General features: G+C 39.1%; 1 protein-coding gene across 2 annotated transcripts in view; it reads right to left on the reverse strand.

Annotated features, from left to right (window-relative positions):
• The window catches only part of Arl15 (ARF like GTPase 15), a 401,961-nt gene extending 388,902 nt beyond the window's left edge, over positions 1 to 13,059 (reverse strand). Inside the window, exon 1 of one of the 2 annotated variants that reach the window (XM_021261425.2) lies at positions 12,891 to 13,059. In XM_021261425.2, coding sequence (XP_021117084.2) covers positions 12,891 to 12,938 — 48 coding nt within the window. In that variant the 5' untranslated portion in view covers positions 12,939 to 13,059. The remainder of the gene's footprint in view (positions 1 to 12,890) is intronic. The other variant, XM_004848527.3, reaches the window with a different exon arrangement.
• Positions 13,060 to 13,380: the final 321 nt, after the last annotated feature.

A 13,380-nucleotide genomic window follows, 5' to 3' on the forward strand; every position in this document is an offset into this window, starting at 1 on the left:
TTGAGGAGAGGTCAATAGCTTATTCCTTTGTATATCTCTAGTGCCAGGACAACACCAGAACATCAAAGGCTTATTTTTAAAAATAGCTAAATGAATAAATAATAAATTATATAAAAGCAACTTTACAATCATTTAAACTATAGAATTCAAAAGAATAAAACAAAACTAGCTATTTCAGGAAGGATGTGACTGAACAATCTTTTGAAATAAATACAACTTGAGATTATCTGACTAATCCTATCTTCTTAAAAGCAAATAAATTAAAATTGATGACATTCACTGGTTTGCCTATTTTCCACAATTAGTAGCAAAGCCAGAGTTGGGTGTGGTGATGCATCCCTGAAGTCCCAGCATCGAGGAGGCTGAGGCAGGAGGGTTGCTTTGAGTTTGAGGCCAGCCTGGGCTACACAGTGAGTTCAGGTCAGCCTAAACTACACAGCAAGACCCTGTCTCAGAAACAAACAAAAAAAAAGACTTGTGCAATTTACTACAAATTATATGTCAATTTAACAAATAATAATTCCTGTGGATGAATGAAACTTTTAATTAGAATATTAAAAATGATGTGTAGCTTTCTATAACACTTTATGTTCATGGAATATAGAATACACATTATCGCATTCAACTTTCAAAATATTCTATGTTAAAGTTTCTTTGTAAATAACTCTCAGATCATTTAACAAACAATTTCCACCTTTGAAAAATCTGAAATAAGGAAAAATATTACAATGATAATAAAAATTAACATTCTTCTTGGGGCTAGTAGAAAGTATATTATTTTGAATAGTGATAAACTGAAGAACAGATCAAAAATACATGTCTTGTCCATGGTCAAGGAGAACTTCTTGATGCCCAGCTCCTAAAATATATAGGAAGAATGTATTCCTGCATGGTAAATTATTTCATAAATATTGTGTAGTCTGGGAGAAAAATAAAAGTCCTCAAAGTATCACTGTTATGGAAAAAAAAAATCAAGGATGTAGAAAAAGAGGCTCACTTTATCATTGCCCCCTTTCTGTTGATGTCATTATACTCTCATGAAGACCTTTATATCAATTAGTACAGAAATTCTGTGATTTTTACAAAAAATACTTTATTGATTATGTTCTTATTAGTGCTAATCATCACAGAAGCTCTGATTCTAACTAAATTTTGCAAATGAGGAAACTATAGTTCAGGATGTTTGTTTTAGATTAGGTTCCCAGTATTTGGGATTTTAGAAATAAGTACATTCTAACTACAGATATACAAACTTGTAGACTGATACAGGATTGTCCTATTTTTATCCCACCAGGTAATCTTTCAAGAGGCACACAATCATTCAGTATCATTTCAGAATAAAAAGCATATTCTAATATTGACAAAAAGTTGGAAAGATAAGTCAATATTTTTTAAATCTGTAAATTAATCCTCTTTGTAACACTCCTGAATTCTCTAGATTTCCATGGACTTAAACTTGATTAACACTTCACATCTTACAGATAAGAGGTGGAATGCCTAGGACAGGACTTCAAACTCTGTTCTCTACCACAATAAAAATATGAACAGATTAATATTATAGCCACATCAACAACCCGTCTAACAACTGAGGCAGCTGTGACTGATTACTCAATTCTTTCTGACCCTTGGGTTCCTCAACCACAAACAAGAATAACAACAGCTTCCAAACCCTTCACAGGGTTGCTGAAAGGACTGACAGGTGAATAACTATTAAACACTTCACACAGGCTCTAACAAAGAGCAGATCTTCAACAAATATTAATTAGCATCACTAATCACCAACTTTATTACCTAATTTTATCTTAAACAGGGGTTGATTATATCCAGGCACCATTCTAAGTGCATTACAAATATTAACTTAACACTGATGGCTTTAAAATACAGGGACCTTTTGACCCAACAAATCTACTTCTAGAACATGATCATAAAGCAAAAATGCCCCCAAAGGATTAGGAATACTGCATATAATAATCTCCCCATTAGAGACTTACCATCTATATTAGCATGTTAATAATCGTTGCATAATAAAGAAACTTATTTAACTTCCTTTGTTTCCCAAACTTACTTGGTACTGGAACCTGTTTCTGTAGTAAGATTCATTAAAGCATTTGAACTACTGCTCCTTGCTGGGGGTGGTGGCACTCACTTATAATCCCAGCATTCAGGAGGCTGAGGCAGGAGGAGCACTAGGAGTTCAAGGCCATCCTGGGCTACATATTGAGTTCGAAGCCAGTCTGAACTACACAGAAACCCTGTCTCAAAAAACAAACAACAGCAAAACAAACAAACAAACAAACAAACTACTGCTCCCCACAAAACACTGTCTAAAAAAAATAAAAAAAAATTTACATGCAATGTTCACTGCAGCATTATTTACAACTGCCAAAATGAGAGAAAACATAAAATATTAAAGAAAAGGTAGTTAATTATATTTTACCAGTAAATGAAGAAAAGTCGTGTTGCAGAAGAGAAATTATAATTTAAAAGTTCCTGAGTACAAAAAGTAGATTACAAAACAATATCCTCATTATAAGGCCAAATTGATTTCCTACATGGATAAATTGTCTATTTACATACTATAGGACAGCATAGTAAAGTAACTGTTAACAGGTTACTGGATTACAAATATTTTTTCCATTGTTCTTTGCTACATCTTCTAAATTTCCTTTCTGTTTGGAACCATTCTACATAATTCTGGGGAAAAACTCATTTCACAATTAAATTATGATTAGGGTTGTATGAGGCCTAGTCTTCTTGCAGACCAGCTATGGCATACCAAAACATAACTCCATTTTGCCTCCAGTCATAGCTGAGACCTCAATGGTCCAGTGATGCTGTGATGCTCAAGGGCAAGATTACATCAGTTGAAGACATCCTGGGTCTTTGAGAACTGAGTAGAAAGGTTTCACCTGGGGAGGGACAAATTCCTTATCAGCTTACCTCATCCCACCTACAGTTGTAAGAATATGTTTGCTCATCTTACCATCAACATAAGATCCTCATGGTCCTAGGATTACTGCGGCGCTCCGAGACATCTGATACCTCCTCCAATCATAAAATCCTTGTCAATTTAAGATTATCACTGCTCTGTGTCATCTGTAACTCCCTATGAACCCAATAAATAGTGGCAAGCTCGGGATGCCTTCATCTTTGCTGTTCAGAGCAGCATTGATCAGGCCAGAACCCAGCTTTTCTCTAAGTCTCGTTTCCTGTCTTAATTCTTTAATTCACCTTGTGCTGTCATGGGTCACAGGAGACCAGGACCCACTGCAGGGGTTCTGGTAACGTCCCTTTTACCTATTCCCTACACCTTTCACATAAACACATAATCAAAGTAATTGTGGTTCTTACACAGCCAAGGAAAATATATGTACACACATACAGAGAGAGAGACAGTCCACCAAAATAAGTATATATCAGGAAAAGAAAAATTTGTATAAATATTTTAATACTAAATTTACTGAGACATTATGAAATTAATACAAGTTACCTTTGGCCTCTACAATTACAAGGGTTGCTCAGAGAGGTAGCCATTAGCTTCTAAACATTTATTAGAATGCTGAACTACTAAAGTGTGTATACATTTTTTGGTGACTCTATATTCAATACAGATGCTAATATGATTAGAAAATGACTTATAAACTGTAAAACAAACTACTGAATCATAATAAAAGCTGAAAATTGACATAATAAAATTCCATTAAACAGCTTAGGATTCACATATAGTCCTAAAAAAACCAGTTAACATACACATATCCACACCTGAAAACTAACATGTATTCCCTTTTATGTGCTTCTCACCAAGTAAAATCCAGGTAAACCTAAATCCAAGTAAAACCTCTACATATTACCAAAAATGGCAACATCAAAACCCAAAATATGAGACAAATATCTACTGATCTTTATGTAGCAACATGTATTTATCTCAAAAACATTATCACAGAAGGAAATAAGCAAGTTTCAAAAAGATAAGGATGGTAAGTTAAAATCTCTGTCAATGTTTTAACACACAAAACTATAGATAGTTTATGCATACATACATATGTTTCTTTAAAATGCAAAAACACTGATACCCACTAACAGGAGAACAGTTGTCACCACTGATAAGGGCAGAGGAAGAAAGTATGAAAAGAGCAGGTGGCTTTAGCTGTGGTCTTAAAGTTCCTCTTATCAAAAAACAACAACAACAACAGCAACAACTAAAAACACCAATTTCACAGTTAAAAATAGCAAAATGTTAGCATACCACCTATGGAACCAGGGCGATAGTTACACAAAAGACTGCTACATTATTTTCTGTTCTTTTCTGAATGCTTGCAATAAATTCATAATTAAAAATAAAACTTTGAAAGAACTGTATTTTATTTTAGCTTCTGACTCTATGTCTAGATCAGTTAGGAACAGGTACAGGTCTTCTGTGCACATCCCGAAGTGGCTCCAGATTGCCATGCCCTTCCCCGAGAACAAGAGGCAAGAGAAGCACTATCCTGTTGGAAAAAGAACACAACCAGGAGAAAAGCAGTCCAGCAGTCAGACCACTTCCCAGCAAACTGAAGTGCAAAGGAACTGAATATATGAGATTGTCCTGCACATCCAACTTTTCAAATGGTTTGTTACCATCAAAATCATGTAGGTTTTAGCTCAGTGTTTCACCGCCTGCTGCGCAAGCTCAAGGACCCGAGTTCGATCCCTGGTACCCCAAAAAAAAAAAAAATCATGTAGGTATTAGGCTCTGAGCCAAACAGCAGAACATCAGTGTTGATGCAAAAAGTAAAGGAGAGAGTGGGAGCAAACTCTCACCTCAAGGCACAAGTTCCCAGGAGGAGCTGTGCTGTTGCTGAGTTCCCAGAGGTGCTCTCTCCAGTAGCCATGTGACAGCAGCAATCAAATGATCCCTTGACTTCCAGCATTCTATGATTCAGGCAGCCCCTCTAATTCATTTTCTTCACAATCACTAATTATATTAGCTAAGTCATACCTAATAATGTTTACAAGCATGGGCTTAGAATCAGACTCATACCTGAGTCCTGGCCCACCACTGGTTACTTGATCCTGATGAATACTCAGCCTTTCAGAGCCTCAAGTTTCCTCTTTCCTAAGTTCCTAAGTGTTTTGTCAGTCAGTAATATCTGGTTGGCAAGACTGTTGGAAGAACTAAATTAGGTGAAGGCAAGCAAAACACTCTTCACTGTACTTGGTACCTAATCTTCCCTCTTTACCAGGCAATGGAGAGACTGCAATGATAAACAGTTAAAATGGTTGGAAGCCAGCACTGATGCAAGTTACTCACTCAGATGCTGGCCATGTCTTGTCCTTAGCACTAGAAGTTAGGCCCTGTGATATGGGGACCACTGCAAAATGTAAATCCATGGTACCTTCTTCAAAACTCAAGAATTTCAAGATGAGGACCAAAGGACCTTAAAACAAGCATAAAACTGTACTTGACAATGTGCCCAGAGAGTTTGCAGACTCAGAAATAAGGGTTAACCAGAACTGGGCCTTTTCCCCTCTCTGTATTAATTGTTTAAATATATTTTGGAATTAACCAACATCTGGAAGGTCTAAACTTCCTTTGTGTCACACCCAGATGCACACCTATATTCTCAGCTACTCAGAAAAGACAGAAAGATTTCAACTTTGAGGCCAGGTACCAAGCAAGTTAGCAAGACCCTGTCTCAAAATTTTAAAAAATTAAAAGGGCTGAGGATGAAGCTCAGCATCAGAGCACTTGCCTAGCATGCACACAGCCCTGGGTTTAAGCCATAGCACCACAAAAGAAAGAAAGAAAGAAAAACCCCTTCTAAAGAGAATAGTTAAAAACAAAAATGAATGGAGGCACAATGGCAATTTTGAAGTTTTACATTCTTTAGTCTATGGTGTTATTCTAAGATTGGTTCCAAGAAATGGGCTTCTTAGATTCATCCAAACACCCAAAGGATTTGGGGAGATGCTGCAGCATAACTAATGGGGACTGCAAATTCAAAAGATAAAATATCTGCTACAGTTTGAATAGGGCTTGGCCACCTGAATTCATTCCAGGCTTTAATACTCAAAGTTATATGTTAATGGTATTAAGAGGATGGAAACTCAATCCAACCATGGTGATTACAAGTAGGGCTTTTGGGAAGTGATCAGAATTAGGTAAGATCACTAGGGTCAAGGGCCCATGAGCAAAACCAGAGTGGCCTTATAAGAGGGAAAGAGAGTATGCACACATAGACACAGGCTCATATGCTCTCTGGCTCATGCCATATGGTACCCAAAAAACATCTTGGTACTGCCAATAAGAAAGTTATTATTGGTCATCATTGATGTGGGGCCCCTTGACCTTCAGAAGCATGAGTCAATAAAAGTTTCTTTTCTATATAAAATAACCTGCCTCCAGAATATCATTATAGTGTTGAAAATCTGACTAATACACCATCATTAATTCATGTGCAAAGTACTGGGAAACTTCCATTTCTTGTTATCTATAAGATAGTTATCAGACCTTCCCTAAAAAACCCTTTCCTTCTCTCCAATCTACCTCAGAAACAAATGTCCCTTACAGGATGGGTATCCAACCTTTTGGTTTGCCTGGGCTGCACTGAGTGCAGAGGAATTGTCTTGGGCCATAAATAACACAGTTAACATATATAAGTAACAAAACTATTTTAACTTATTAAATAATTTTACAAAATAACACAAGCCGAGGTTTAATGAACAAGGACTCATATGTCTGCTTAATAACAATAACTGCCTTTCTTCACAGGCACACACATGTAGATTAGTTGAAATATTATCAGTAATTGCTGTTTTACTCTTGAACTCACACAAGTGCATGTAAGGTCAGATACTGGTGAGTGTGAACTGAACTGACTGTGGGCTGGGAGCAGGAGGCACTGTACTGTGCCTCTCCTATGTCTCCCCTACACGGTCCACACTCCTACACTACGTAATTGAGTCATAAAAAAAAAAATCACTAAAAATAACATTATTATGTTAAAATTTATGATCTTATCCACAGGTCATGGGTTGAAAACACCAGCCTTATAGTGAATGTCATCCAAGGACTCTGCCCAACTTTAGTCCATAAATAAAAGGCTGTAGTAGCCTAGTGCCTGCTAGAAACAGCAGCACTTTCCAGGCAGCGCAGCACTTGGAGCATAGCACTCTTTGAAAGAGACTAGGGCTTGTGGCAGCCAGGTCTGTGCCCTGGAAAGTGAAACTAGGGGGCTGAGTATCAAGGATGGCTAGAAAGCCATTTGTGGTCCCTTGAAGCAAAGATCACCTCAGTGACCAGAGTAAGGACACTGTAGAGCAGAAGCTCAGCACACAACACAGTTCTCTTTCTAGGAACCTAGGTAATGGTCACCTGGCTGAGCCCAGTTTTCTTGAGAAGGAGGGAGTATCAGGCAGCCTGACAGTCTCTGCTTTAATAGCAGTAGCCAATAAGCACTCTTTCTTCAATATCCATTTACTTAAGCACAGTGCAGTAGTCCCTTGGTACTACAGGGAATCGGTGCCAAGAGCCCCCAAGGATGCCAACGTCCACAGATGCTCAAATCCCTCATATAACAGGGCACAGTATTTGTAAATAACCTATATGTATCCTGTCCTTTAAATATCCCTCCATTACTTATATCTAATATAATGTGATGCTATGTAAATAATTATATTATTTAAGGAATAATACAAGATTAAAAGTCTAAACATGTTCAGGACAGATGCAATTTATTTTTCTAAATATTTCAGTCAATGATTGGTTGAATTCACAGATAAGGAACGCTAGGATACAGAGGATAACTGCATTTACATAAAACACATTGTAAATATTCCAATTCAACACCTTTAACACCAAGCTGCCTGGGCCTCTGCCAGCACACAAGAAAACAACTTCCAGGTAGAAAGCAGCAGAAGGAGGAAAGTAGCACAGCATGTTGTTAGCTGTGTGAACTGGGGAAATTATACAACCTTCCATGGGTCTCAGTTTAATGCCAGTTTATCTGAAAAGCACTTACAACATTGTATCCACACAGTAAGTGCTCAATAAATGCAAGCTCCTATAAGGCATGAATTGCAGTGCCTATAATTCCTCTCCTTGGCCTAATACCACAATGCTGGACCAATGCAAGTTCAGGAGCCATGCCAGACACATTTGTAGAAAGGTTCCTACCTAATGGTAAGGTTTTTCTCAAAACTTTTTTGGTAGATGAACATCACAGATGGTAGATCTCTGCTTATCGTGCTCACATTATCTTAGTAATTATTAACAAAGAAATACTAGCATGACTGCCTAATTTGGTTGACATTAAGACTAAAAAGAGTTTGACCTAATTACTACTTTATAGTCAGTCATAAAAAATACAACTTGTAATTTTCATAGCTATTCAAGGTTAAAACAGCATACTTTTATCAATATAAACATTCAGTTCACAGATAACTGAGTATCATATAAAATCACAGATGTGCCTTTGCTCCTTTTTTCAAATGGGCTCCTTTACAATCTTCTAGTACCTATTGGCTCTATCCTTCGTAGTGAATCATAAGTTTCTGTTCTTGGTTGGCTGATCAACTGGTTTTTATGCTGTCAGTGGATTTGTGATGATTCATCCAAGTCTCTCACCAGATCTTCCCTACAGAAATACAAATTTTAACAGCAGATACAGCCTGTGACCAAGAAAGCAGTTTACCAATCAATACAAAGAACTCTTACTAAATTATTAACCTTATTAAATCCTAAACACAATATGCAAATGCAATGATCAATAACTGACAATCAGTAACCAAAACTAATCAAGCATTTTATTTTTCATATTTGCAAGCCTATCTTTACATTTTAGTTTGCAGTAAAACAAAGAGACACATATAAAAGAGAAATGAAGCAGAACGCAAAAGGATATACCAGAAGCTGCCTCCTCCCCTGTGTTCCTTCCTCAACCTGTCCTGCAACAGGCTTCCCAAGAGCCCACCAGTCCTGTGGCCAAAGACATCACACCTTATCCCGCATGACTTTTAGGACCACACATAATACAGGGCTTCCACACCTATCTGTTGAGTGGGTTCATGGAAACAGTGGAATGTAGTTTTATTTTTACAGGTATTAAATGATCTCCAGAAGTTTTATAACTCTTGTTTGCTGTACTACTCCCAATCTTTCCATACAGATTAGTTAAAAAACAACCCAGTTCTTACCATTAAGTCATTCCAAAAAAAAAGAAGTCATTGCACACAAGTTATATCAACAAAATATGCACAACACTTTAACATTTTATACTTGAAAAGCAATATGCTTTTATAAAAAAAATTTACTTTCATTCTCCCATTTAATCATCATTGGTATTATATGGAATATAACTAATGTTATTTCTGTTGTTTTGACAGGACAAGACCAAAATAGGTAAAATCCAGACCAATCAACACATGTCCACACAAAAAGAAAATCTGACACTGAAAGGAATCTTGAAGTTCATCTTGTCCAATCTCTCAGAAAAATCTGGCAAATATGTTTTTCTCTTTTGTTAAAGCTTGCCTATTCTCTTCTTCCTATTTAGAAAGCTAGGCGTATTGTCCTACTACTGTAGTTCTGCCTATCAGAAGAAAGTGAGATAGATGCTGGTACTGCCTGTTAACATACCCAAGTCTTTTACCCAGAGACCTGAACACAGCCTGTAAACTAACACGAAAAGGGGGAAAAAGGGAGTGCAGCCTCCTAGGAAGACACCCATATCAGCTGGAAAACAGATTTCTACATTTCAGTTGCCAATTTAGCTAAACAAATTATATCTTGATAATCTTCAAGTATAAAGGATACATTCTGCATTCCTCAGAACAAAATACCCAATCCAAACAGATAGTATCTTGTGTGAGTTTGGAAGCCAGTGAACAAAGTGGAATTGCCCCTCCCATCTCATACTCACAGGATTCAACAAATAGATATGGGGCCCTAGGTGCCAGAAGCCAAGTCAGGTACCACACCCGGTGGCATATATAATTATTTAGGTTTTGCAAGGTAGCATATTACCTGAACTGAAGTCAATAAAAATCTCTCTTAATTATTTACTTTGGCTGGCACCTCTGAGAATACAGTGTCTTTTAAGAAATTAACAGCAATCTCCAAAATCAGAGAGCTTCTTCATCTGTTTTACTATCTCAATCCTACTAAAAGGTGTTAAAAATAGCACTTCTACCTTTCTCTTTTTTTTTTCTTTCTCCTCTCTTCCAAATAAGAAGGTTAACATGACATCCAGCCCTAAGCACAATGGACAATACACACAGTTCTCTCTTCCAAAGGCAACAAGAAGATGAATACCAATTAAAAAGAAGAAAGAGATGACACACACCATTATTTTTTCAAGTGCATGGAGAGGGCACTTACTCCAGCCTACTCAGCAAAATCTGGACTCCAACTTGGAATGAAAGGAGCACTTTTCTTTTTCTGGTGGGTAAGTAAAAGAACTTGGGAATTGATTAGCTTTAAAAATATGATCCCAGACAGAGTCAAAAAATTGATTTTTATTTTTAAGAAATAGGGTTTTTAATAAACACCATACAAAGACTGTCCATAAGCAAACAAGTCAATCTGAAAGACAGGAAGAAAGGAGTGATGTTGATAAGCAAAAAGTTGATAAGGAACAAGTTAACATAAAAAAATCACCTCTGGAGGGCTGATTTTTTGTTTTGGAATTTTTTCTCCTAGTCCATTGAATGGTGAAGGACCTTTCTTAAATGTTTCACAAGGGATATCTACCACACTCTGAAAACTAAATTGCTTCCTTTAAAAGTTTTTTTTTCCTCACCCCAAAGAGTAGTCATTGATTTTTTTGAGGCTATTTCATTGCACTGGTGAATTTTTAAAAGCGTGGTGAAAATGGCAAAATAATGATGTTTTATGCTAAAGCAAAACTCAGGTGAGGGGGCATGGCAGGTAAAATTAAAACACAAAGTCAAAATTAGGACCCATTGATTTTGACATAAAGCTATTAATAAACCAGCAAAGACACTAACCTGCTTTTAAGGTAACCTTGAGCACAAAAACATTCATCTGCCCACACTTGGACTATGTCTGGTTGGAGGTTAATCTGAGTAATAAAATGAGTTTTCAGTAGTGTTTTCTCTAAATGCTATGATAGGTTTGGCATCTCAGGGCAGATTTTTGATTCAATTTGCAAGTTTAAAGCACACTAAATAAAATTATCAGAACCACCTGAATGCTGGGTGTGGTGCCCCATGCCTCTAATCCCAGCACTCGGGAGGATGAGGCAGGAGGATCACCCGGAGTTCAAGGCCAATCTGGGCTACATAGTGAATTCAAGCCCAGCCTGAGCTACACAGTGAGACACTGTCTCAAAAAAAAGAAAAACCACCTGAATTCCTTATGTAGGCACTGCTTAATTAAGTATCCAAAATTAGCTTTCAGTAGTATAAGAAATGTCACTCTAATATCTTCAACAAACTTTGGCTTTAATTTGGGCAAACTGCAGGAGAAAAAAAAGCATAGTATATAAGACAACCTACAACTTAAATCATTTAACCTAGAAAATAATCTGGGCATATTATTTAGCAACTGTCTTAACCTACAAGGCACCTGGTATTTTAAAAAAGGTTCATAAACAAATTAACCCGCTTAACCAACTACAGTAGTGAGTGGACAACATCCCTACAACATGAAGATAAGGAAGTTACTCCACCGACAAATTAACAACTCAAAAGAGTTTGAAAGCATAATTTTTAACTGGGCTCCATTCACAAGGTCATGCATTAACTGCAGTCACATCCTTCCCAAGTTCATCAAGCAATGAAGCTTTAGGAGAACATTTTATTCACGTATGTTAAAATTACCCCCAACACACAGGTAACGATAAAAACCAGCCCTTGGCCATTTTTCTTGATCACGAAAGCATTCACAGTCTTTCTCTTAAGTGTAATTCCTAGAAGGCATTGGCAGATCTCTGCCAGGCCACTCTGCAGTCGAAAACCGAGTACATGTGTCCAACAAGATGACAGGAGGGTCTATTCAGTTTGGCGCTGCGAGAGCGGTTCAGCCTAACATCGTTCACACCGTAATTGTATAGGATCCAACACAACTCATGTAAATAAAGATCTGTCTGACCACAAATAGGGAGCTCTGGGGAAATATAGTTTCTGGAACAAAACACGGTGCTTGCATAATTCCACATACGCACGCCCAAGTCAATTTTTACAACAATGGTAGTCCTCGCAGTGTGCTGACACTTTTCCCACTTAAACTTCTCAGCACAGCCTAGCCTAAAACTGGGTTCTAATCCGTGCACAGGGCAACAGCGACAAGCACCACGATCGGCCCAGTGGGGAACGCCTCCCCCTACCCAATCTTGCTCTTGCGAGTTGCAGTGTAGTTTGGTCCGGTCTAGTTAATGGTAATGTGCTTTTAAAATCCCGCTGCGACCGAGGGAGGTCAAAGCTTTAGAGATCTAATAACAACCAAATGACCGGAGCTGCAGAGCACTTAGCAAGCCATTCTGATTATGGCTCTTTAATAGCACCTGGAGTTCTGCTCAAGGGAGAGCGGAAAACTCCAGCTTCCTGGGAAAGAAAGTCCTCTGCTGGGTACGCAGAGCAAGGAAACTGGTCGCGGGCAGGGGACGCTCCGCCGCCGCGGCCCCATACGGATGTCAGGCAGCGCCGCGCGACCCTCGCCCACAGCCCACCCGCCCAGGCCGCACCTTTACCTGTCAACCCCACCACCCAGCCTCCCCGGCTGCTGCCCCTCCGAGTCCCGAGCTCAGCTCCGGAGCTGGCTGTGGGAGAAAGAACCCCAAAGGTATCCCATCCCAAAGAAAGAAAAAGCAAAAAGGCTGCTCCTATAGGCAGGGGGCCAGCGGGCACCAAGCGATCCGAGAAGCGACACGCCACCCCGGTCCCGCACCTACCAGATAATCCATGTACAGAAACGCCTCAGTTATCCGGAGATCAGACATCCAGCAACCTAAAGCATCCGGAACAGCTCCGAACCCGGAAAAAAAGCAGCGTCTCAGGCTGCAAGCGAACAGCTCCTGAAAAAGCCAGCAACAGCGAAAATAACCGAGAGCAGCCGAGGAGCCGAAAATTACACAAGGGGCGCGGCGATTGGCCGGGAGGGCGGGCAGAAGGAAAGGAGGACGCTTATTGGCTGTGGCGACTATAAAAGGCAGGCCCCGGCGGCTGGTGGAAGAGAAGCGCGGGAGACTGGAGGGTGCTGGTTCCTGTGTGCGAGGGGAGGGGCGGCGGCGGCGGCGGCGCGGGCGGAAGAGCGTACGGGTAGAACGGATCTGCCGGGACTGTGGCCGCCTGAGTTTTACGTGGTTCTGTAGACTCCCTTTTGGGGAAATATACTCCCCGCTCCTGGACTAGCAAAGCCTTGATGTCTCTGCAGCCCCCCAC

Source organism: Heterocephalus glaber, unplaced genomic scaffold, assembly GCF_053883595.1.
Source record: "Heterocephalus glaber isolate CG9 unplaced genomic scaffold, H.glaber_assembly_v1.0 deba00001538, whole genome shotgun sequence".
NCBI lineage: Eukaryota > Metazoa > Chordata > Mammalia > Rodentia > Bathyergidae > Heterocephalus > Heterocephalus glaber.